Consider the following 26,972-nt stretch of genomic DNA (forward strand, 5'->3'; position numbering starts at 1 on the left):
TAGCAAAGACACAAGTATAGCTCAGTAGCAAAAGGTACATAAACACTACATGATCAAAGAGGCAGGTTTTAACAATTCCTTTTCTTATACAGAAATTGGTAGTCAGCCCCATTCTTCTTTCTGATAGATATCTACCATAATCAGGTGTCCATGAAACCAAATAGATTGGCTTACATGTAGATGTAAACAGCTATTGTGCGTGTGGTAATTTCAGTTTTGAGTTTCACATTTTAACATGCAATATTAGAACTTACTGAGTGACTTTCAGACAACATCTTATGGTATGGGTGTCTTTTATTTGAACTTCACAAATATGTACATTTTACTCAATAAATCTTTTTTTCATATTAATACACTTTGTACACATAATTCATGGCTTTTAAATCACAGCATTTTCACGATAAAGAAATGAGTATTGAAAATTGTTGATATGAAAGTAAATTTTCAATAATTCACAAGAGAAAAGATAAAGCAATTTGCATTGAGTGTTTTAAGGCATGTTATACACAGTGTATCAGACGAGGAGTGGATATACTGTGGGTGAACAAATTCATCGTGTTTGGTAGTCCCAGGACCTGTATCAGTACAAGCCCAGCTGTCCTGCAGTCTAATTCACCAGTCATGCAGTCTAGATTGCTCGTCCCTGCATAACTTCTGTAGTATACAGTCATACAGGCACATCATTCACTGGTTGGTTGGACCAGTGGATTGGTAAATTCTGTGGACTCAGCAAAAATTTGGTCACCCCTGTTGTCACAAAGAAATATGCTTCAAACATGTCAAGCTTTTATTCTGCTGGTATCTGAAGCACTGAGCACGCTCAGAAAAAAACTTCAATCATACAAACTTGTCCACCATGAAGGTGGTCGCAGTCATATCTAGATCGACTCAACACTTGACTTTCCATACATAAGTATAAGCACCAAACATAAAAGTGTATATACAGACAGAGTAAGTAAGTAAAAACTGGCAAATTAGTGATAAATTGATTGGTAGAACAATATGAGAGGCTGTGATGGGCTTAGGGTGTCTAGACAGTTGAAAATTTCACACCACTCAGCAGCACTCATGTACATACATACACAGGACTGATTTTGTTGAATCAAACTTCAAGATTGACTGGAAGGATCTTGGAACTCTCTTGTGTCAGAGGGCCCACATACAGTGGTCCTCATCTTGCTTGACAACCAAATATCAATACTTTACAAGGCCAAGAATTCTTGTAATGGTCCATCATACATAAGGTCATTTTCTTACAGGAGGGAAGTCCGTGGGTTGTAATACTCTTCATACATGTGGATAGTCTTGTACTGAGAGCTGTAATGTGTCCATACATAAGCTGTCAGATTCAAGTGTACTGACGTCCAACTGACTGTTTAAGTAAATGTTACGCTTGATCAGAGAGCGTTCACATTCCATGGTTCCTCAGAACACGTGGATTTCACTCACTGCCAGTTCTTGCCATGTTCCCACAATTCTCTATAATTGACCCCTGAACTCATGGTCACAAAAGATTCAATGTCCAAATTTGTTGAAGTGCTCCTCAATCAAGTGTTTTTATGGCTTTGTGATGCACTTCATGTCAGCGAGAACCAGCTTGCGGTATTTCTGTTCCAGCTCCTGCATGAATTCCAAGTAGTTTCCAACATGGAAATCCCTGATTGGTTCCTCCTGCAGGAAATTAAAGGAAAAATTAAAAACATTTACCAGTGCTCTTATCATTGTTTATCAATTAATAATACTACAAATGCACAGAGCTTTGACGAATAAATCTGCCACAATATCGTGAAGTCAGTTGTTGTAAATGTGCTTTGTTCAAGGTTTCTCAAACCATGCTAGTTTGAGCTATTTTTAGACAAGAGTGAAAAGAGGTTTCATGTAAACAAGCTACTTTTATATGTGACTCGGAACAGCTTGTCCCTGATTTGTGACACACAAGTATATTTCATAAATCGGAAAAAACGGTACAGATTTAAAAGCAGATTTAAAAGCTAATTTTGAGCCTTGAAATGAAAAACAAAATTATCTAATTTACATAATGCACCAGTACGTTTAAGATTTGTACACTGAATATACAAGTTTGTACTGACATGTGTTCAGTCATTATGTTGGTGCGGTTTGTAATATCACGCCAAATTAACAGACCACATGTCAATGATCTCACACCAATATTCGTAAGAAGACTTTACCTTGAGGAACACCTGTAAATCTTTATGCTGGGCGTGGAGCAGGATACTTTGCTGCATGTGTTTGAAGATGGCCACACAGACGTAGACCTGATAGTCTGTTCCCATGAGAAGACACACACAGACGTAATGGCAGATGTCCTGCCAGTCCAGGTAGTTCCAGAAACACTGACGTAACCAGTGCTGACAAATCTGTGAAATGATCATAATGTGATTTTTTTTGTGTGAAAAGTGTGTATGGAAATGATTAATTCCTATCGTATTATATATTTTTTTCAGGAGAACAAGAACAATCGTGCTTCTCCCACAATACTAGTCTTGCGAATATAGTCTACAACAATAACATTGGACATTTCACACACAGGCTGTGTCTACAAGTTGTACACTTTGCACATTAACTTCGTTTTGGGAGTGCGATAAAAAGATACCGCACTTTACAACAGAACAACCATGACGGAAAATACACAAAAAATTAATGCTACTGTAGCGTTATCTTGGTTTAGACTCTGAAATAACTAGTCTCAGCCAAAATTGGCACAGAAAATCATCCTCTGCTGCTCCGTTGATCCAGATTTTCATTCCCAGACCAGAACTACTGACTCAACTGATGGATTGCATCAATTGTCCCTAGAATCCAAGGATATGATACAATGCAATGTTTATATGAGATTTCATGGTCACACACGGTAGTGTCTGTAGAAAAGTTTCATAAATTTAAAAAGTTTGCTTGGTTAACCCTGTTTACCTCCTAGCACCTGACGTTGGTAAAACCCCATTGCTTTCGTGGGGGATGGGTGGGTTTATACACAGGGATATAGGGATGACAGAGTAAACAAAATTGTTTTGTGAATACTTTCCATTGGCATACAACTTGCATGGGATGACCAGATGGTTTTCACTGGTTGAGACGTAAGTACAGACATTGAGTCTGCATTGAGTCAAGGTCAATGGAGTGAAAAAGGGTGGGTTTTGACTTTACCTGTGAACAAGTTGAGACACAAGTATAGACATTGAGTCTAGATTGAGTCAATGTCAGGGTACTTCAGGGTACCGATGATGTCAGGGTACCGGTGATATCAGGGTACAAAAGGCTGGGGGGGTTTGACTTTACCTGTGAATAAGGATACAAAAGGCTGGGGGTTTGGGTTTACCTGTGAACAAGTATATCCACTCATCTTGAATGCGGAGAACACCAGAGGTACTTCAGTCTGCAGGAGCAATTCAATGTGGTGTCCAGAAGTTGAGAATAACTGTGGAATTCCACTCACTGTCAGCTGTGGTGGCACTAGCATCTGGAGTGTGTAAAATTCACACAGTGTATGAGAAGTTGAGAACTTTCCTCAAGTTTTGAAAGCTTCGGTAAATGTAAGATTGGTGATTTATGAATGTTTTGTCATTTTTAACCCTAATATTCAGAAATTAACCGTAGCAAAGTAAACACTGCATTTGGCATAAAGAGGTGTCAGGCGATGTAATAACCAACCAGAGGAGTCTGTAAGGGTGCTTGTGAAAGGTTTAAAATCCAAGGATCAGAATAGAATACGCTCATAAAATTGCAATTTCTAAAAATTTGAGGCATGGGAACCATTACTTACTATTGTTTTTCAAAAACAAATTCATACATTTATCAACAGCATAACCCTTTCTGGTCTGACTTTACAGTAAAGCTACACTTTTACATGTATATAGGGTTTAGGCCTGAAATGGTTAAGAATAGCCAGGAGGGGCACAGCACTACTGCCAAATCTATCTGCAACACCTGAACGTATCGTCCAAGACAAAACACACCAAATGATTTCCTTTTAAAAGCCAAACAGTTCGTGATGGTTTTGATACTCACCGAGTTGTGTAACCTTGGCAACCAGAGGTAGGCCGATGCGACTAGAGTGGAAAACTTGTGAAGAAAGTTCCAGCTCTTGTCTCTATTTCCAGACATCATGAGAAAAAGTGTTGATACAAACCAGTCGTGTCCCATATAGTCGTCTTGTAAGAATGCTGTTGGCTTACAGTCAAGGGAAAACGTGACACTATGACCAATCAGTATGCATTATACAAAGTATCATGATTTTTACATACTGAGGAATATATGCAAAGATTATATGATGAATGCTGTTCTTTAATGATAGTTTGTATGCTATTTTCACATGGCCAGCAACACATGGCAAATATCGGACCCTTCTGAGACATGTAATTGGCTACCTTCCCAATGCATCTGCTGACTTCATTATCATGCAGAGTATTTCCTTACACTTTAATAGCCAGTAAATCACACAGATCAATTGATAAGTCTAATTTATTTACATGATTTCCCCTGATTTTTGTCTAGTTAGTGTGACACTGGTTTTCTTGTTACACATACATGTTTATGTAACAAACGCCAACGTTCCACAAAGCTAACTGTAATAACTTGGTAGTTAACTGTATGATACAGTTTGCAGAGTACCTGTTACCATAAAAACAAACCGAAAAGCTGGTTTCAGCTAAGTATAAAAATTTTTATCAACGATTACTTTGTAAGAAAGCATTCCCAATCTATGAAACACACAACGAAATGTCGACCAACTGCTTCATAAAACTCAAAATTTGTTTCACTCAGAAAACTTGCACTGTATTTGATTTTAGCATCTGCATTGCACTTCTATGAAGTTCTACGACATCTATATCTTGGTCCAAATGTCTCAAGCTTGATTCTTTCAAAGGATACAGAGCTCAGAATCCGTCTTCCTTTGCTGTTGTTTGAGATAATGTCTGCATTGTTTTATCAGCATTGTCAGCTTCTCAGTGCTCTCACTGATATTATTCAGAATCTTCAAATGTTGACCATATCTGCAAAGGAAAATATTCAAAAATTTATTTTTTTCCACATGGAGGTTCATAGTTCTGTAAATGCCTCCCACAAACTGCTGATATAGATCTATTGCCATAAATTTACTCTTTTTATCGTTATGTCAGATTCCAGGGTACATCCTTGTAACTTCAATGTTTCCAGTATTTGTAAGTCATACAGGCAGATGGATAGAGGAATTCCTTTGTCCACGAAGTCTTGATTGAACCTTTTACATTGTTGATTTGTTTGTTTGGAAATATCGTAAAGTTGGAGACACATCTTGTCTTATGTCTGAACAACAACAACAATAACAACAACAACAATTATTGCTTGTTTGTAAATAAAGGATTTACATCACATGTTGTAACAAAAAGTTAAGTTTAAAGGTCTGGTGAAACGCCCATGTTGCAAAATCACAGAAATACAGTTGATGGTCTATAAACAGTTATGTTCATTTCTCTTTTCGTTTAGCACGCGTGATTATGAAATACGGCAAAACAAAAATGCAATGTGGGTGTGTCCCCAAGCCTCTCCAGTCGACTTTTTTCGGCTTTCCGAAGTTTGCCCGACGCCGTATCTCAAAATGGGAAGTAACTATCTCACACCTCTGTAAGCTCCCCACGGGGGGTAACTTCTAGGGTTTCCGCTTACATGATCAGTACAGTGTCCTTCTTCACTATGGGAAGACGTTGTCGGTTGCATGCACAAGAATAAATTATCAACACATCAACCCTGTATCCACTTGTCTTTATTTTAACGCTGAAAATTACATGATTCTGGATAGCTATGCAAATCGACAGCAACATGGAACGTAAATGAGACCGCAATTAAAATGCACTACAACACAGAAGGTTGGGACCACCATGCAAATCAACTGCATGAACAGCAACACTGAACGTTGGGACACGGTGGTTGGGACTATCATTAAAATGAACAGCAACACAGAAAGAGATCGCGATACAAATCTCATGGTAGATTTCTACCATAATGATACAAATTTACAGCAACACGAAACGTTTAAGACCGCGATTAAAATGCACAACACGGAACATATAGACCGCAATGCAAATCAACTGCAACACCGAACGTTGTGGCCGCGATTAAAATGCGTATGTCTGCTATGTATAGCAAAAGTTTCAATTCTCGCTAGCGAGCGTTCCTATGCCTGCTGTACACTAGACAAAATGACGTCAAATTTATTGCGAGGGCTCGATTGCGTGTGTCTAAGTTTCAATTCTCGCGAGAGTCATTTATGCATGCTGTACACTAGACTAAATGCCGTCAAATGTCTCGCAAGACGTGGCTCGATTGCAAATGCGCACGACGGAAAGAACACGGCGGAAGTACACACAGTTTTTTGCGAATCGCCGAGAGAGAAGCGCAGATAAACAAAAGACAAAAAAAACCACGTTTTTTCTTTATTTTGCCATATATTTAAGACAAAAATCAGTTTCGCCACTGTGGCAAATTAGGATCAATTTTTTTGCCACGTCGGATTTCAATTGGCATTGGCGAACGTGGCGAATGGGCAGCGTGAACACAGGTGGGTTGCACTGATAGCACAAGAGACTTAAACTGACTTTGTTTTGTTAGCGGATACCGGGCTGAGATAAGGCGGCGTGGGACTGCTATTCAATATAAATGCACACCACTGTGACGTCACAGTTGGCCAACCATGACTCCCGCTGAGCGCGTGACCTGGGTGTCGCAAAATGACCCGATAAAAACCACGCATAGAAATATAAAAAAAATAGTGACAACATCACTGTTCGCTCCCATATAGTTATCAAAACAAGTCAACAATTGTATGAAACATGGACATACATATACAGACAGACTGACATACACAGACTGGCACAGAGTGATGACATTGACCCCAAGTGTGCCTTGGCCCATGGAGAGTGATAAAGATATAACAAACAGCTGAATGTAATGATAAAATAGTTAAGTATAGGCCTATACAGGCACTGAAGGTGAATATGTTACAGCAATTTGAATAGTTTCTTTTCCTTTTCTACTTCTGTGATAATTTTTAAGACAATCAATCTGCAAGGCAGTTTATGTATTGACAAATATGTTATCTTTTACAAGCACACAGTAAACTGTTCTTGATTTTTCATTTACAATATTTGACATAGACTGAAATACATGACATGCAACCAATGTTTACACTTTGCCTATACACCAGATACATGGAGAAATTTCAACATATAATCATCAACTCAGAAACCCTACAGGAAAAAGTAAACATTGTTTTCTTCCAGAACAGCTGGTACATCCACATCTGGAACAACTTACAAACTTAACCAATTACACAAGGATGATGACACAAGAGATAAAGTTAAACTGTGATGAACTTGACTATTCCTTTCAAATCCTTACCTAACTTGACATCTTAAACTAAAATACACTGCATGGTTAATTGTGCACAAAAATACATCGGGGTGGACCATTTGATAAGGGATGGCGTCTGGAAGATCGATGAGACCTGTACATTATCTTTTTTATCCGATCCACTGTACATTCTTTTTTCCCCACTCTCTCACCTTTTCTTTTTGTCAAACCTTCTCTGGCTGAATTTTTTTTATTGGCATTTGTTAGGAATCTTTTCAAAATCTGCCAGAGGTTTTTTTGCCGCATTTCAACACCAAATACAGTTAACCATATCAAATGCTTACTAAATCACCACATTATATACTCTTAGTTCCAGTAGGTATAAAATTACCAAAAAAAATCTTAAAAATACAAAATGAAAGATATCCCAGTAAAACTGAAAGTTTCGCAAAGTTGCCCCAAAAATTCAAAATTCCGGATTTCAACTTAATTTCAATATATCTTATTAACAAAAACCCTAAGGACCGGTTTACTAAATATCAAAGCAATCAGACTGGTAAATTTTGAGAAACAAATTTTTTGACCAAAAATGAGAAAAATTGCCCCCAAAATACAAAATTGCCGATTTCATCCTAATTTTAAATATATCTAATCAACATAAACCCTAGGAACCTTGTACACTAGATATCAAAGCTACCAGATCAGAAGTTTTTGGAGAAAAATTTTTTGACCAAAAAAGGCAAAAATTGCCCCAAAAATAAAAAAAATTGCCAGTTTCAACATACCTTCAATACATTATATTGCGATTAATCTTAGATACCTGTATACCAAATACATGTATCAAAGCTATCAAATCAGCAGTTTTTGGATTAGAAAATTTTTATCAAAAATTGGGAAAATTGCCCCAAAATTACAAATATGACAATATCAATACAATTTGTACAAGCATGACTGAAGTCATTCTGAGGAACATGAATATTAAGTTTCATAGCATTCAGACGAGCGATTTCAGAAAACAAGATTTTTTGACTAAAAACGGAAAAAATACCCTAAAAATACAAACATGCAAATTTCATCCCAATTTTTGCACACATAATTTAGAACACCTAAAGAAATCTGCATACCAAGTTTCAACCAAATCTGACCAATGCTTACTGAGTTTTAGCCATTTGTAAGATTTTTCCTTTTTTCCCCCTCATTTGCATATTTTTGGCACTGACATGTTCATTTGAACAAATTCACATCTCCACCCCTAGGTGCACCTGTACACCAAATACTAGGACAGTAGGTGCTACGGTTTAGGAGTTTTTGATTCGGACGGACTAACAGACATACATACATACTTACATACATACACACAGAGGCCATTTTTCCACCTTATACGAATACCTCCCATTTGCATATATACATATGCATATATGGGAGCGTAAAAATTAACACTCGTGTGTACTTTTAGGTTGCAATTCTGTTGCGAGTGTAATAGTATTGACCCCCTGGAAGATATTCAGTCACAAGAACGGGACCATTTCACCAGACCTTTAACTTTTCAGACATAACAAAATAAATATGATAATAATAGTAATAATAACAAGTCATCGTTGATGACACAGTCCCCACTTGTTAATGGGTACTTTGATTACATGTCCTAAGAGGATAGAGTCCTCTTCATTAATTGAGACATGCCCAAGTTTTGGCTAAGGACACGAAAAAATTGTAACAAAATGGCTGCCATGCAGCCATATTGGATCATATCAAGAAACAAATTGACATACATATGTATGACATAGGTTAATGTCCTTGTACCAACTTTGAATAAAATCGGTTAAGATATGCCTGAGAGTATTATGGCCCTCGACAGGAAAAAATCGTAATAAAATGGCCGCAAGGCAGCCATATTGGATCGTATCACATAACAAATTGACATGCATATGTATGACATTAGTCAATCTCCTTGTACCAACTTTGAATAAAATCCGTTGAAACATGTCTGAGTTATTGCTCTGTACATGAAAATATCGTAATAAAATGGCTGCCTAGCGGCCATATTGGATCGTATCACATAACAAATTGATGTACATACGTAAGACATAGGTCAATGTCCTTGTACCAACTTTGAATAAAATCGTTTAAAACATGTCTGAGTTATGGCACTGTATATGAAATATTGTAATAAAATGGCCGCCTGGCGGCCATATTGGATCATATCACAAACAAATCGACATGCATATCTATGACATTGGTCAATGTCCTTGTACCAACTTTGAATAAAATCGGTTGAAACATGTCTGAGTTATGGCTCTGTACATGAAAAAATCGTAATAAAATGGCCGCCTGGCAGCCATATTGGATCGTATCACAAAACAAAATGACGTGCATATCTATGACATTGGTCAATGTCCTTGTACCAACTTTGAATAAAATCGGTTGCAACATGTCTGAGATCTGGCTCTGTACATGAAAAAATCGTAATAAAATGGCCGCCTGGCGGCCATATTGGATCGTATCACAAAACAAAATGACGTGCATATCTATGACATTGGTCAATGTCATTGTACCAACTTTGAATAAAATCGGTTGAAACATGTCTGAGTTATGGCTCTGTACATGAAAAAATCGTAATAAAATGGCCGCCTGGCGGCCATATTGGATCGTATCACAAAACAAATTGACGTGCATCTGTATGACATATGAAGTAATCCTTGTACCAAGTTTGAATGAAATCGCTTCTTGCATCTCTGAGATATCTGCGTGAACGGACGGACGCACGCACACACGCACGCACGGACGCACACACGCACGGACATGACCAAACCTATAAGTCCCCCCGGACGGTGTCCGTGGGGACTAAAAATAGGTATTTCTAAGTGTATGTAATTTGAAAATATAGTCTGCAAGTTGTTTGCTAAAAGACAACTCTTGTTTTGTGAGTAGAATAATGAGCTGATTTTGGTGTGTTTCACTTGGGAGTTTAACAATGTTTGTTCACTCGTTGGAGAAATATGTGGAAAATTTAAATGTGTAGGAGTGTGAGATATCATGCATGACATGATTCAGTGAAGTGTAATTTTATACTGATGAATGACTTGTATGCATGGTACTGTTCTATGGAAGTTACTTGTATATTTCGAGAGAAGGCAGAAAAATCAACTGCCTAGATCTCACTTGTTGGAAAAGGATGATGTCACTATCAGCAAGCATCAAATACCACACTCTCCTTTGCTGATGGCTTACCTGACGGCCATTTTGACTCCTAGTACTTGAATTTCTGGCAGTTTGTGACCTTTCAGCAGGCTGTCTGGTCCGGAGTACTCTTTCAACGGGAAGATGCTTTCATCCGGGATTTTATGCAGTGTGTTTATCACCCTCTCTAACATATCAACCAACACTGCATCATGGGAAAAAATGCAAAAATTTGAATTTATATGCATTTAATTACAGACACATAAATCTTACCCACTTTTCCTTAAATGTGCAATTATTGCTAATAAACACTCTGAAAGATAGAACTTTCTGATGAAGTTTTTGAAACTTAGGAATGCTTTCATATCCTGAATGAACTAGCAATACATTTTTAAATGTAGCTCCTTTGAAAACAATCTACAAAGACCAGAAAAATAATACCTTTTACTTGGAAAACTCACATTAGGATAGAAACTGTAGCTCATCTTGGATAATTCTAATCTGACTAGAGTGGCTATTGGTCATACTCCATGCCACCCTACAATCTCTGTGCAAAGAATGGAAATTTTTCGGGATCTTCAAATTTTCAGTATGTTTATTGAATTGTATTACTTTTTTTACAGGTATGTATTTGTGAGTAGGAAAATTTGTTCCACGAGTCTTTTGGAGTTGCGAAAAGTACAAAATTTTGGAATATTTTATTGATGTTTGGCAGAGTGAGGTATTTTGATTACAGTTTTGGTGAGTAGGTCCACACCATTGAACAGTTCACACAAGATCTACTGATCTGCAGCTTACCTTTACCAGTTGCCAGATCAGCTTTTCTTGTCAGTAAAGTACAAAACGCTTTCTTGCATTTATCCAACCAAAGCATATTGACATCCTCTGTTCGGCCGCTAGCGAGGAATTTGGTCAGTTCATTCTCTGTCAAAATCAAACCACCATGAAAGCACAATAGATTACACTGCAGACTGGAAAATTTTCATGCTCTGTCAGGTGAGTCAAAGTCACAGTTGATCAACACTTCATCTACTCGGCAGTGCACATCTGACACTAGTTTGAATGGAAACTATGAGTTACACTATTTTAATTTTCTTTTCCAGGAGAAGTATTTTGATTTTTAAAGTGAATTGGAAAATTTGTTTTTCACATCTGGAAGTGGTTGCTGCATCATGTATTTAATGAATATAAATAAATAAATAAATAAATAAATAAATGAACTAGCAAGTAAATAAAAATATGCTCTGCACACAAGCAAGTATTATCAATAATATGTCATCCAAGCTTTCTACACAATATAATAATATAATACAATCACAAAGTAAACCTCTCTTCACAGAATTTTTGTACAGCCCTATTATTTCCTTTTGTAAAGTTGGACCAATGTACTGACACACAGGGGTGACAGGGTAGAATGTCTAAACAGTACCTTGTTTCATGGCAGACGGTCTTGTTAACTGTGGAGTGTATTGCTTGGGTACTGGAAACTGTGAGAATAGAGGCCATGGGTACGGCTGGTCAGAGTCGGAGAGTTGCCTGGGCGGTAACACTCTCTCTGACGGACCTCCAACGATGTAACTACGTATCAAGACATGGTTCCTCTCCACTGATGGCATATCAATGATAAACTCATCACTCCTGTTGTCAGAACAATTGAAAACTTCACTAATATTTGTATTTAAACGACATTAATTTTACATAACCCTTGGATGAAACTGTGCAGACAAATCAGTCTAACACCAAAAGTATTAGAAACAGTCCCCATAATTTTTGCATTCTTTTCATGCAATTGCTTATTAACACTGCTGTCAAAAACTGATATTTTGATGTTTAGTCAATCCTCCCAAGGTGAGAAACCCATTCGCAGAATGAGGTATCCATCACACGCTACCAATGATTAGTAATCAGAGTGCTACACTCAAGGGCATGATATGCTTGAGTTTCAAACTCGCTGTCCTCTCATGATGAAGCCTCTACTCTATCCACAACAAAGTCTTGAATTCGCCATCCATTGATCACAAGTCCTGTGTTCTATCCACTGGGCCATGATACCTCTTATTACCAGCAATGTGTCCCCAAAAAGTTGAATTGATCAACTATGGAGAGAACGAGAATTCTCTTTGATTAAGATATGTACCGGTACTAGTAAAAATGACCAATTCAAATTTCCACTAAATCCTCATTAAAGTCAGAGAGGTCAGGAAACAATTTAGGTGACACAGAAATGGACATCTGGAATAATACCGTGATCTAATTAGATACTCACCCTTCGTCTCGTCGACTTCGATTCATTTGTTGACTCTGCAGTAACATGTCTTGTATTTTGTATTGCTTCTCAAGCAGCAGTGCAGAGTCCAAACAACAGGACAAGATACTCAGAACCCTGGAAAGTCAAATCAGGCAAAATAACGATGGATTTTTTTCTTTATGACAACATACCATACATGAACCTTCATTATAATAAGGAGAGGGTCACCAGAATTCGAAAGACTGGGTATACTGGACTTACACAGAACAATTATAACAATTTGACATATCATCATAATTTCAGGGGGTCAAAGCAGCTAATAAACATGGGGAGGCCCCCTAAGAAAGCCTATTTGTTTTGGTATTAAAGATTGAACCAAGTGTTCTTAATGTGTGCCCTAGAATTGAATTGTAACACATGAACACCAAAACAACTGTGCATGCATATATATATTATATATATATATATATATATATATATATATATATATATATATATATATATATATATATATATATATATATATATATATATATATATATATATATATATATATATATATATATATATATATATATATATATATATATATGTGTGTGTGTGTGTGTGTGTGTGTGTGTGTGTGTGTGTGTGTCGTAAAACAAACCTGTAAAGACAGAGCACATCTCTATAGTGGTCACCATATCTGATCTCAGGTTTGACTGAACATACATATGTATATGTTAGTGATTGTCTTTGCCATTGTAAGAATGTAATCGCCTTCACGAATGTGAGAAATGAGAAACACAACTAAATATTAATAGTGCAGTAATTCCATACTTCATATTAATTATTAGTTCACCTTTGTTCACATGTAATACACTGTGTACAATACAAACCTATACACAGATCATTGTTATAAACTACAAATCTAAAGCGAGTCAAGAATTTAACATCATTGCCTCATATACACCTATTCACTGAAATGAAAGTCTATCTTACCTCAGACCAAACACTTGAGACTGCTCCACATTGAACAGGGAATGTATTTTGCCCGGTGTGTCGACCATGATCAGCCGCTCTATAAAACCCTGTGTAACATCAAATTTCATCAAAGAAGTGATGAAAATTATGATCATTAAACAATAACACGTTGCATAAAGAGAACAGCAAATGTCCCAACAATAGCAAAACTAGATTTGTCTACATAAACAAATGACAAAAAATGAATTTTGAATAATTATTAGCTGTCACTTTCCAGGAAAATTAGCAGCAAACATTGGAAAGACACTGAATTTGGCAAATGTTCCGTGATTTGAACCATAAGAGGCACAGATTAAAGAGAACAGAATGATAAAATGAACTGTTCACTAGCAGTTGATTTAACAGACATGGCACCTGAAACACATCAGACATAGTGACTAGACTTACAGGTATGGTGTCTGGTATTTCTCTGAATGTATACGTTTCTTTGTTGGACAGCGGCAGATTGGCAATGACTTCATAGACAGCTGGATACGCTGATAGTACATTCACTAATGTCATCAGAGACTGGGCAGTAAAATAAAACCAGAACAATGAATACTGAGATAATAATAATATCAAGCAATAAAAAAAAAGGCATAAGATGTTATTGGAAACCTATTGCTCTTTATTTCCTCTCATGTACAAATGTACAATCATACGTTCTGAATGCAAAGCTCTCTATCTACTGCTATGCATAAAATCAATCCTAACTCTGGCTTCTATAGGATATAATTCTATTGTTTATCATGTGAGCAGAGCAGTCTTTTTCAAATGATAGATATACCAGAATAGCTTATAACGTGAATATTCATGTAGATAGGATGTCAACTGTACAGTATCTGATTTAGCTGAACTGCTTACCTTATATACAGGGTTTTCCACAAGGGGAATTTGTTAATAACAATACAAAATAACAGTTTCACAACAAAATAATATGCAAATTATAAATTGTTATGTAAATTGACTGCCTTTTCATTTCCTAAGCAGTGGAGAACACTATCGTATATAAGCAGTTCTATCTATAGGATGACGGTGGATGAAAGAGTGGTCTGTCAAGTCTACAGTATCTGATGTAGAAAAATTGCTTACCTTGTGAGCAGTCCGGTCTATAGGATCTACAGGAGTAGCAACTGGTCTAATGACTCGTTTGTCATCCGGACAACATTCCAAGACTGACCATAATTCAGCCAGGACTGCCTTGATGAATCCTGCAATTCATGCAACAAACAGGCGTGAACACACTGAATGCAGTAGATATCTGTATCTGGTTGTCAAATATGGCAATGACCTTGCCACAGTCAGTGACTCTATCAAGGGTGGCCAACTGGCCAAATTTGGGAAATTGTAACCAGAGGTGGTATTACGTGTAGATATGCACTTAAAATGTATTTTGAACAAAATAACTTTTTTGGGGAAAGAATAATTGTTTGCAACTACCCTCCCGCTACAATTTGAAAATGTTCCCCTCCTTCCCATCAGCTACGAAATCAGTAATGCACAGCTTTAAGCATGAATAGCTTTGTTGGCTACCTTTGCCCTATTCTGAACTCTACCTCTGTTCATTATGTTGAGGAACTATGCTCTTGTATTAATATGTTAAAATCTTATATAAACTTAAAAAAATTTTAGTTGAATTGCTCAAAAACCACACGAAAAAAGAACATGAATTTACTTCAACAACATCACCCTGGCCTACAGAACTGCAATACACTGTTCCAAGACACTGCACCACACTGAAAGAGTTTACGAAGACACACAAATTTCAATGATTGATAATACCTGCACTCTGCAATGCAACCATGCCTGGCGCTGTGGCAGCTAACTGTGTCACCATTGTACCATAACCAAACTTCTCATGTTTGCTCACCTAGGATAAAACAACCATTACACACAAGTCTCATCAGAGCTCCCTGTTTTTTGAGTACAGTCACTGAATAGTGAATTTCTCCACCAGGAGTACACTACAGTGATTCAGACACACAGACATGCACAGACCTGATTTCAGATCTGATCTTTTGAGGTTGTGAGACACAAAGAAGCCCTTTCAAAGAGAAAATGTTCTGTCGAACTGCTTTTAATGTAACATGAGCCTTTTGGAATCAGAATTTTTCAGACAAACGCTTTTAAATCTGAATCCTGTCAAGCGAATGGAGCTTTCTGTGTCTTGTTTGCGTGAAATCCAAAATTTACATTCTTCCCCATATAGTTAACATATGGAATGGCAACCATTTCAAATTCAGAATATTGATAAATTTTAGGTATGATGTTAAATCTTATATCAAAATTTGCACACTGTCATTTTAGTTTTAATTCTTGATTTTGAAAAAGTTTGGTTTGATGTTTCTTTGAGTAAGGCACGAGCAAAAGTCTACAACTTTCAATTCAAGAGGCAACTTTCCTCTACACATGTATCTTCAAAGATTGACATATTGAAGAATGAACATTTCTTATTCAATGTACATGTGGATGATGAAGTACAAGACACTTAAAAACTTTATAAATTTTTTTACCAAATCAGGAGAGAAGAACGGGACCCATTTCTGGTTGAACAATATGATGCACCAGGCTGTAGCAACATACCTGCAATTTCTTAGCATATCTCACATACATGTATTCAACACATTCATTGATGGCTCCAGTTTGTTGCAACATCAACAATCCCTGTGAAATACAATGCAAATGGTAGGTCACACAGTTAGGAAAACATGTACTGGCACATTGTCATACTTTTTATCACTGCCTTTTAAAAAGTTTCAGGTTTACATAAGCAAGATAATCTGAATATATATGAGACAGTGATCAGCAAAACTTTTTGATATCTTCTTCAATGAAGTGTTAAAATAGGAAAAATTGTTTGTGAGAATGATTGGGGTTTGTGAAATTGCAAATTGTCATTAATTTTTAGACCGTTGAGGGCGCTGTGTACACGGTGGTCTGTGAGTCCCATTCAGGTAGCTAAGATTTCATTTATACCAGAACTTTTCCAGAAAAAAAAGGAATGATGATATTTGTTGTGGTTGGAATCAGCAAGGATTCTCTGCAAATCAGTTATGCAGTATGCATTTTCAAATGAATAAATTGAGAGAAAATTTTCAGTTATGCCATCCATAATTGAGAATGGATCATCATGGCCCCCGTCTAATCATCAGTACAATAAACTTTGAAATCCATCTTCTCCTGAAGTCATGATCATCATCATCATCGTCATCACGGTCCTGGTCCTCCTCCCAAAGCTTGTCTTCATCAATTCATATTAGCGTAGTTTTTACGTGATAATAGACTGGCATCAGAGACAGTGAATGTTAAACCATGCATTAACATAACTCACCTTTGGTGTGCCTGCAAAGTTCAACAGATTATCGAGTAATGTCTCTTCCCATGCGAAGGCATCGATGGATTCCTGTTTACTGCTCTGAGAACTGTTTTCACCATCGGATTCCGGTCTCGGAGTGGGCACTCTCTCTACATCTCTGCTAGCCTACAATGTACATGGCATACACTGATCTATTTAGTTACACCATACCATGTTCAATAATATTGTATCTTTTCTGCATCACACACAGACCATTGAACTCATGAAATATATGCTGATAAAGGCAATCCTCATTGAAACACGGCAAAAATAAATGCTTACAAAAGTGTGAGTTGTGACTGCTAGGAAAAATATTATGAGGACATGTAAAAATGTACACCTTCAAGGGCATTTGTTTGATTTGGTCCCCCTACTATTCTACCTGTGTACTTATCTCGCTCACAACTTGGCAGCCTTAGTTTTTCACTGCATTAAACATACGTTGAAATCTGTTGAAGCGATTTGTTTTTTCCAATATCAACAACAGTCTGTTTACTCTTGACATCAAGGTGTCCACTTGTCACGAATGAATCAAAACTATCATATGGATTCTGAACACATCGGTGATGTGAGGAGTTTATATGGAAAAGTGCAATATTTTTCCGGAGAACCAATTTTCCATTACCTCCCTCCAGGCATCAGCAATGTACGTGTGTAGTCCATATGGATAGAGAATGTGCAGGCCTTCACAGTTACTGTACAGCTGTCTACAGATGAACACGTATGCACCAATGACAGCCCTGGATGGCAAGGGACCACACTGACTGGGCAGCGATCGACTCAGTGCTTTCTTTGCAAACTCAGCTATTGTATGGACTGCCGCTGTCCTGTAAAGTGGAATACAGTATATATCTTATCATGAATTTTTTAAAAACAAAACGGGTATCTGGATGAAACTTGTACATGTCTTGGAGTCTCTGTACAGTAGGCAAGTAAATATCACCTAGTTTTCTGTGTCTGTCTACCTTGACTTCCTTCTGTCATGCAGAAGCAATAGTGTCAGATCAAAGTAAAAACTGAACAGTAGCAAAAGTTACATCATTATAGAAGATGTATAAATGCCATTTCAGCCACTGTATCAAGTTTTGCTTTGTTTGATTTCTCTGTTCCATGATAATGATAATGAACTAAGAAGGATTGTCATTTTGTGATACTGCTATCACTGTAAAGGCAAAACATATCAAAAATGAAAGTACCTAATGTTGAAGTACCTTATATTGAAGTTTTATCATCATATATGCATGTATGTACTCCACCACTATATGAGACAAGCTCCACACATTTGCCACATTAACACATATTTGAAAAGACATCATCCCACACGCAACAGAAGGAACACATACTTGTTATGCTGTAATCTTCCCCTGGCTTCACCATACAGCAATATTTGTCTTCCACACTGTGACGACGCCATCACTGACAAGATATCAGCTATGTGGAGTAATGTTGCATCTTTAATCTGTAAAAGAGAAAGGACAAATAATGACTCCTCTCTGATGATGCAATCGTCCCTTGGGAAATGAAACAATTGTTGAAAAAAGTTTTAAAATTTAATTTTGGCTGTTTCTATTTTCCATCCTTCTGCAGTGCCATTCAGCTATGACTGGACTGTGCTATGTTTGTCAGCTGCTGTGTGGATTTACTTTGAACCCTGTGGAGAAAATGAACCTTTCACCATCTTGTTTTTAGTCAAAATCAACAATTTCTTCCCTGAAGAGTTATCACAGTGTACACCGGCCACAAAGCGTCATCTTTCTCACACCTCATACCATCAAGGTGAGACTTTCTGTTTCTAAACAAATAGTAATCACTTGACTGTGTGGTGGATGACCTTCAGTTGCTGGTCATACCTAGTACCTTGGGCAACCTTGGACTTGTGCATGGAGGTATTATTGAAGAGGACTCCGGTGGTCAACTTTCCTCTGCTTGATTGCTTGCCACAGTTCAGAGTAATGTTTTCCAATGATTGATCTTCTACTTGGTTTGTCATCAGTCATCAAATTCAGATGACAAAAAATTTGTACATTTGCACTTACACTTTCCTTACATTAGTATATAAACCCATGTACACTCAGTTGTAGCCACTGTTAGTCTGAATCTGTGTCTCTCACCTTTTTGCCTTTGAGGTACATTTTCAATGGATTAGTCAGTTCAGTGATGATTTTGTTTTTCCACATGCATGCCGAGCACACAGCTTGAAATGCGGACAGCGTCTTCAACATATCTGTGACAAGATTTCCAGGGTCAAAGGTCGCTGTCGAGAGGGGGGAAAAACACCATGCTTACTTTGTTAAGTCAAACATAATGGTTAGACATCCAAATGCATTTACAAATTTTACAACTATATGGATCAGAGGGGTGGTTGTGATGTTGACAGAGTAATAATATTTTCACCTGGCGATCACATCAGAAAATTGTAAAGCAGCTTCTTATATGAAAGTAGATACTGTCATATTGCTCGCATAGTAACAGACCTGGATGAATAAACTGACCAAAAGTTCTAAAGCTGCACATCTCTATGTATTCATGATTATGTCTCTAAAGTTCTTTTAACTTGTTTCACCATTTCATTGCTATATATGGTAGGACTATGATAAAACTCCATTGGCATTGCGATGATAAGTTCCTAGAGTGTATGACAGACCACCTGTAAATGGCCATAGACACTCCAAAAGGTGTATGAAGTACAGGCTGGCTGAACATCATTCATATCTGTATAGACATTATAGATGCACAGATAGACAGACACAAATAGATACAAATAGACAGATTCAAATAGATACACATAGACAGACACAATAGATATAAATAGACAGATACAAATAGACAGACACAAAGAGATGCAAATAGACAGATACAAATAGATACAAATAGACAGATAAAAACAGATGGACACAAAGATATGCAAATTGATGGATAGATATTTAATACCTAAAAATTGTGTGAACTAACGACTCTTCATTCAGTTTAAAAATACTGTAGGCATGGCTATGAATGAGAGATGAAAAGTAAGACTTTTCTTGAAAAGTAACACCTGGAATAAATGAAATTATCACTGTACACTGACCTGCTTTTGTTGATAGTTCAGTCCCACCGTCTGACAAGAGTGTAATCAACAACACCAACAAATCTGAAATAGACACTGAAATGGAAAACACTCTTTTGAGTTTTTTGTCGAGTAATGACAACGTGGACAATTACAGTGAAAGTTTGACAACAAGACATTATTTGCTAACATACTGTATTAGTCATACAGATTATTTCCAAAAATATTTTGTGATTGCTTTAACTATTGTCTAGTGGTGGATTCTCACAGACAAAGGTGAAGTAAAATTGTATTCCTTCAGAGCATATAGTTAAAGAAATGAGCAGGTTGTAGGAAAATACTTTCAAGTAAGAGCATATTAATTTTGTGTTGAATTTTTTATTAGTGCAAGATGCGAGGTATAATGATATTCAAATATGCAGATTACACTAATGAGCATTGTTTCGGTATTCAAATTCTATGCTAATGACCCTTAATCAATGTGGAATATTCATGTACCTCGGATCTTGCATTGTATATGAATTTTTTGTGTGATTGTAAATATGTAAAAGAGTTCAAAAATCTGGTGAGATCAGACAATTATTGTATTTCTTATTACCTTCTTTATCTCTCTGTTTGATGGGAAAGAACTCCCTGCCGTTACTGTAGAGTAGTAAAGCTCCAACAATGCTGAGACTGTGTACAAAATATAGATATTCCAACTCCTTGGTTGTGAATAGCATTCTAATTCCTTCACCTGAAATCAATGACAGATATTCATCAATGAAATCAATGGCACATATTCATCAATGAAATCAATGACAGCTATTCATCAAGGAAATCAATGACAGATATCCATCAATGAATGACAGATATTCATCAATGATATCAATGACAGATATTCGTCAATGGAATCAATGACAGATATTCATCAATGAAATCAATGACAGATATTCATCAGTGATATCAATGACAGATATATATTTATCAATGAATGAAAGATATTCATCAATGAAATCAATGAGAGATATTCATCAATGAAATAAATGACAGATATTCATCAGGATATCAATGACAGATATTCATTAGTGAAATCAATGACAGATATTCATCAATGAAATCAATGACAGATATTCATCAATGAAATCAATGACAGATATTCACCAATGAAATCAATGACAGATATTCATCGATGAAATCAATGACAGATATTCATCAATGAAATCAATGACAGATATTCATCAATGAAATCAATGACAGATATTCATGGACGAACGGGATATGCTACATGAAATATGGAAGTTGTGATCAATCCAGCAGAGGTGGATCTCTTAAACTGTTTCCTTCCATTTGCTAAGGTAGGATCCTGCAGCGGAGAATTTCTGCTAGTCAACTTAACCTAGGATTTTCAAATCCATGGTTTTGTTGATGTATTAATCTGGACATAAAGTCTACTGGTTTGACTTTACAAAGTAATGGAAAACCTAAAATCATGCACAAAGTTTATCAAACCACTTCTTAAAAAGTTTAAATCAGTCCAGGCTTCATAAAAACTGCAAACCTAACTGGCTATATCATGACTTGGCTTGTCAGGTCAATGTTGCACACATATACTGACATCTGATATGACATTACATATGGGCCATATATGTACATGTACCTCTTATTTGTGTTACCAGACAAGTATTACTCTTCACAATATTTCAATTGCTTCTCGGGGTTGCTGAAGATCAACTCATTCACCAAGATGACTTTCAACTAGTGCAGATTTCTTTGTTTAAAAAAAGGTACAGCTGCTGTCTCGTACTGAGACAGGACCTTGTCATTGGAAATCTACTTTTCCTGAAATAGAATCCTTCTAATCATAAAGTCAACTCTTCTATTTCATTGTTAGCAATGAGGTATGATCAACTGACTTATTTTTTTTCATTTCCACGGAGCAATTCTGAAGGTTCTATGACAGCTCCCCCTACCAGACAATTAAGCTCTGGACACTTCCAATAACCCTATGCCCTAGCCAAAATTGATTTGGCATCAGTGGGTAACCATTTTGATAAGTTTCTGCACAGTAAAACTTTCACCTCTCACTGTGACAACACACTAAACCAACGAGAACTCGTTATCTCACCTATTTTACTCTTCTTCATTTTCTCAGTGATGTCACTAACACTGTCTAGACATGACTTCCTCTCCGATACAAAATCCATCAGAAATCTCACGCTATTATCAATCTGCAATGTTTATAGAACAAAAGTCATCACACTGCCATCCATAAAATAATCTATACAAATGTGAATTTTGTTGTCCTGTGTGAAATACCTTGCAGTTGTATAAGCATTGTACAGAATATCTATATAGTCAATATAAATTCCACAATTTATGATAATTAATTCATTTGCATATTTTAATTAATAATTTGTATTTTAATAATTTCAACACCGTAAGATTTCTTTGTATTCAAGTATCTGATCAGCATTAATAAACAGCATTGTTTTCCTCACACTCCATCGATCATATACATAAATCTCTCACACAAAAATAAAAACTTTGAGGTTGAAATGTTTGAGCCATTGACATCAGATGGACTTACCAAACTCCTGTGTTTCTCTAAGATCTTAAGCACTGCTGTTCTGCTGTAATTTCCGTGCTGTGTATGGAAAATGTACAAAAAAATGAGAGAGATTGCACAGATTAGCAGAGACGAAAAAGTACTCCATTTCAATAACTAAAATGCAAACTGAAGTAACGTCATTACTAGGAATTTTCTTCTGCCATGAAGGTTACTTGCAGCAAACCACTCTGCTCATAAATTGTTTTGAAATGAAATGATCTGATATTCAGTCGTGTCATTGTGGACAATTCTGCACTGAGCAATTTCTTGTCATTATCTGTACTTGCACTACATCCACTCTGCCCACAAAACAATTTGCATAGATTTTACATTTAAAGCTTTCTTGCTGTTAGAAACTACTGACATTGACTCATCAGCGTTCTGACTGAATCAAGAAAATTTCACATTACCAAATTTATCACTTATCAGTGTTGGTTTAAATCCAGGAAATTTAATGATATTCCTGAACTAGCTCAAAGAGTTCAGATATCTTGGAAGTTTTGAGAGCACATTAGCAACTACTTGATAAATTCTGAACTTGACATCTGTATTGGCATTTTGGGATGGGCAAGTTTCATGATCTTCCACCCTTGTATCTTTGTATTAGTCCGCAAATCTAACTGAACACTTTTTAATTGTCTATTATATTCATTGATTTCTGTGTAGCATTGCCTCCTTGATTTACTTTCAAGCAAAAATTTGCATAATGCATACGAAAACATATCATAATTCAAACACTACACACTGATCAAAATACTCCGATGTAACGTCATGCAAAGGTCATAAGGATGGTTAAGTGTACACAGGCATACCATCCATTTCCTGAACCAGGTGGCCTTTGGATCAAGTAGAGCCAGATAATGCAATGGTGTGAGAGTACCACTAGGGCCTGTGGGAACTGAACTGTTCCTGGACAGTAGTGACAGAGTACATTCTATGACGTCATCCAAAAACCTGTGAAAACAAACATAATTTTGAGTTTTTCATGTATTGAAATTCTTGAAAATGGTATTGGATTTTTGGAAATTGGCATCTGATGCTCAATTTCCTGAATAAATGTATTAATTTATGCATTATTTGAATACTAGTATGCACACCAGCTGATAATGACTCGAAAGAGTGACCTAAAATCCCATACTTGACTGAAATTGTCCTCTTCAACTTCTCCAGCAATAAAAACAGTTCGAGTTTGATCTTCACATTTAGTATTAGCAATGGGTTGCAAAGGTGTTTGTGTGATTAAATGCAGGTCAAATATGCTCCACTTTAACAAATATTACATGCAACCATTAAACATAGTGTTCTGTCACAAAATATTGCCTTCTTCAAAATGAATTTCTAACAAAGCACTAGGATTTAAACTTACTTTTCTGGATATCTGACCCAGTATGACGGGACTTGCAGCTGAAACTCATTTACTAATCTAAACTGTTGAGGAAAAAAACATTAGAAAGTCCATAACAATTACAAAGGTTCAGCCAACAATTATACGAAAAAAATATTGGCTCACAAACATTTCACATAATTCTCACTATATGACCAATGTGCTGCAAAATTTACATGTAAACAAATCAATCAATGATGGATTCACAATGAAAAGAGCTGTAGGGCATCCATGTGGACTTTTGAATGACTTCCCTGCATGCTTGTCACGACAGCAACTATACTTTGTGGTATCAAACACAGAACAAACGAAATAAGTTTAATGAAACAACAGCAAACCTTCCGAAGGATTCTCTGAACTGTTGGGTCTGCTGTATTGACTCCATCAGCAATGGGTATGCTGGCTTTACTTTGATGTGTTTGGAACAGTGTTTCAAGGTAAGCAGCTGAAACAAAAATTTATCAGGTACCATGACTTAGACTTGCTTGTAGTGAAATGTCACATACAAAAAAAACAAACAAAAACAGTGAATATTAAGTCATCCATGGCCACAGAACTCAAGCTGACTGCAACAGCTGTGAAAACATTATGTAGTTCTACATTAACCATTTTTCATATTTTACATGCATTATATAGACTTCTAAAAGTATGCCGAAATTCAGTTTTGTCATGTCAATCTTGACAACACAACACAGTGTATGAAATATTAACCATTACTGTTGACAAATGAATACTTGATTAAAGTTTGGTTGTCAACAATCACATTGGACATTCCACACACATCAGGCTTTGTTGACAAGTTGACTCACACGACTTTGGGAGAAGAACAAGAAAGTGTACTTTACAACCAAAAACACATCAACAGTTATCGCTGACGGAGCTTTGTAATGGAGACTTTGGTGCAAAATCTAAACAATGAAAATACAATCTCATGGCACCAATATTTTGTCAATAAACACAAATTTCAGGACTCGATGTTACCAAGTTGAAGAATTTTAAATATTAAATATTGTATATAGACTTACCAAGATTGCTGTAGACATCTTTGGTAACATTGTGTGAGTTGGCTGAAAACATCTTAGCATGAAATTGTAAACTCTTGTCCTGTCAATGAGAAATAATCTAAGTTGAAGAAAAAGGCTTTTACATATTCAACTGAAGCTTCTACGATAGTAGATACACAACATCCCTGTGTCAATTTCAAAAATTAAATCATTTGTGACAACTTTTGGGAAGAAGAATTGTTGGAGAAAAAGTCATCATTCAATTTAATTCAATTTCACATACTTTGTACATTTCTGAAGATAACCTGAGTCTTTCAAGTACAAGGTCAAGATCAGCATATTCAAATTCGTGGTGAATTTCAAACAGAGTCTACATACATACAGAGGAAGGGCAATATGGCACAATCCTGCCAGAAGTCGATGCACATGTGGAAGGCATGATGTGAGATCGGAGAAAAATTTTGTACTCACTGCCAACTCTTCGTCATCATCCGCCAGGGCCATCATCAGTCCCTGCTCAAGATTAGACCACTGGTCACATACGATGACATCTGGTGGTGGTATCTGACATAACTGACGTAACGCTTCTCGTCTTGTCTAGAAAGAAACAAGATGTTAATTTGCTGGTCTATTGTTTGCGGTGGCTTATTTTAAAGCTCTTGGAGTAGAACAATTTCCACACTCTCAGGTTTTTGAAAATTGAACATTTCATTTTTTTTCCTTTTGTGTTAACACACAGATGGCAGCCATTTTCAATATCAAATATTGTTCAATGTTGATTCATTTGCCTATCTAATTCCAAACTTTAGCGGATAATCCCTGATTTCAATTTTGAAATTGGAAGAGAAAGGTTGAAAGTTTCCTTGAGGAAAGTTTGACCAAAAGTATAAGTCACTTTCGAGGCACATACTACAGTACCTTAAAAGAAAATAAAGGAAAGAAAATGGCCATCACATGGCCACATTGGATCAGATCACAAAACAAATTGACGTGCATATGTATAACATGGGGAGTAATCCTTATACCAAGTTTGCATGAAATCGCTCCAGGCATATCTGAGATATCTGCGTGAATGGACAGACCGACACACACATGGACATGGCCAAACCTATAAGTCCCTAGGACATAGTACGTGGGGACTTAAAATAGTCAAAACTGATGTAACACCTTTCCTTGTCAACCAGAAAGTATTGGTGAATTTTATCATCTCCTCACAAAGGATCAATTGAACTGAGCAGCAAGAACACAATGCCTTACCAATTTTTGTACCCTTCAGTTACTAATAGAAGATCATCGAAATAATAGTTTGTTATCAAAATTCACACACTGGGGAACTAAGAAAATTAACAGACTTACTTGTAGGGGATTACTAACATCCAGGTTACTTGCAATCAACTGAAATTTTTCTTGATTTGGAAATACCAAATCAGGCTGCAAGAAACAATAACATAAATAAAACATGTGATATCTTACCATTTCACTTTATCATTGCTGGTATCAAATTCTAATTTGTCTTAGTTTGTGCCACACTTTAGCAGCTAAAACTGCCATTCCTACGACAGCAGTTGGTGTATAATGTGAACAATGTGATGATTTTTTTAATAATGTGTTAGAACAATAAACACTCGTTATGATTATGGCACAGAGAGAAATAAACAACTGGCAACTACAGTATAGTAGCAGTAACTATAGTTTAGTAGTACCGTATAATTCCAAATTGAAGCCGCACCTCTAATTGAAGCCGCACCCTGACTTTGAAACATTGTCTTGGCTCATTGTTTGCCCATTTTGGGTTTTTGAATTGTACCATTATAGA

The 26,972-nt window shown here is 36.5% G+C and overlaps 1 protein-coding gene across 1 annotated transcript in view; it reads right to left on the reverse strand.

Moving 5' to 3' along the window:
• Positions 1 to 276: 276 nt before the first annotated feature.
• Positions 277 to 26,972, reverse strand: part of LOC139147952 (protein broad-minded-like) — a 30,768-nt gene continuing 4,072 nt past the window's right edge. The window contains exons 5-32 of the mRNA XM_070719207.1: positions 26,513 to 26,587; positions 25,628 to 25,753; positions 25,178 to 25,256; positions 24,491 to 24,597; positions 24,135 to 24,196; positions 23,581 to 23,722; positions 22,748 to 22,804; positions 22,286 to 22,388; positions 20,777 to 20,914; positions 20,200 to 20,274; positions 19,244 to 19,386; positions 18,476 to 18,591; positions 17,758 to 17,959; positions 17,109 to 17,258; positions 16,361 to 16,441; positions 15,560 to 15,647; positions 14,870 to 14,988; positions 14,186 to 14,305; positions 13,757 to 13,845; positions 12,794 to 12,910; positions 11,957 to 12,165; positions 11,326 to 11,451; positions 10,579 to 10,732; positions 4,891 to 5,012; positions 4,027 to 4,181; positions 3,338 to 3,478; positions 2,190 to 2,378; positions 277 to 1,671 (exon numbers count right to left, since the gene is read on the reverse strand). Coding sequence (XP_070575308.1) covers positions 1,558 to 1,671; positions 2,190 to 2,378; positions 3,338 to 3,478; positions 4,027 to 4,181; positions 4,891 to 5,012; positions 10,579 to 10,732; positions 11,326 to 11,451; positions 11,957 to 12,165; positions 12,794 to 12,910; positions 13,757 to 13,845; positions 14,186 to 14,305; positions 14,870 to 14,988; positions 15,560 to 15,647; positions 16,361 to 16,441; positions 17,109 to 17,258; positions 17,758 to 17,959; positions 18,476 to 18,591; positions 19,244 to 19,386; positions 20,200 to 20,274; positions 20,777 to 20,914; positions 22,286 to 22,388; positions 22,748 to 22,804; positions 23,581 to 23,722; positions 24,135 to 24,196; positions 24,491 to 24,597; positions 25,178 to 25,256; positions 25,628 to 25,753; positions 26,513 to 26,587 — 3,399 coding nt within the window. The 3' untranslated portion in view covers positions 277 to 1,557. The remainder of the gene's footprint in view (positions 1,672 to 2,189; positions 2,379 to 3,337; positions 3,479 to 4,026; positions 4,182 to 4,890; positions 5,013 to 10,578; positions 10,733 to 11,325; positions 11,452 to 11,956; positions 12,166 to 12,793; positions 12,911 to 13,756; positions 13,846 to 14,185; positions 14,306 to 14,869; positions 14,989 to 15,559; positions 15,648 to 16,360; positions 16,442 to 17,108; positions 17,259 to 17,757; positions 17,960 to 18,475; positions 18,592 to 19,243; positions 19,387 to 20,199; positions 20,275 to 20,776; positions 20,915 to 22,285; positions 22,389 to 22,747; positions 22,805 to 23,580; positions 23,723 to 24,134; positions 24,197 to 24,490; positions 24,598 to 25,177; positions 25,257 to 25,627; positions 25,754 to 26,512; positions 26,588 to 26,972) is intronic.

The sequence above is a fragment of the Ptychodera flava genome, chromosome 13 (genome assembly GCF_041260155.1).
Source record: "Ptychodera flava strain L36383 chromosome 13, AS_Pfla_20210202, whole genome shotgun sequence".
Lineage (NCBI taxonomy): Eukaryota > Metazoa > Hemichordata > Enteropneusta > Ptychoderidae > Ptychodera > Ptychodera flava.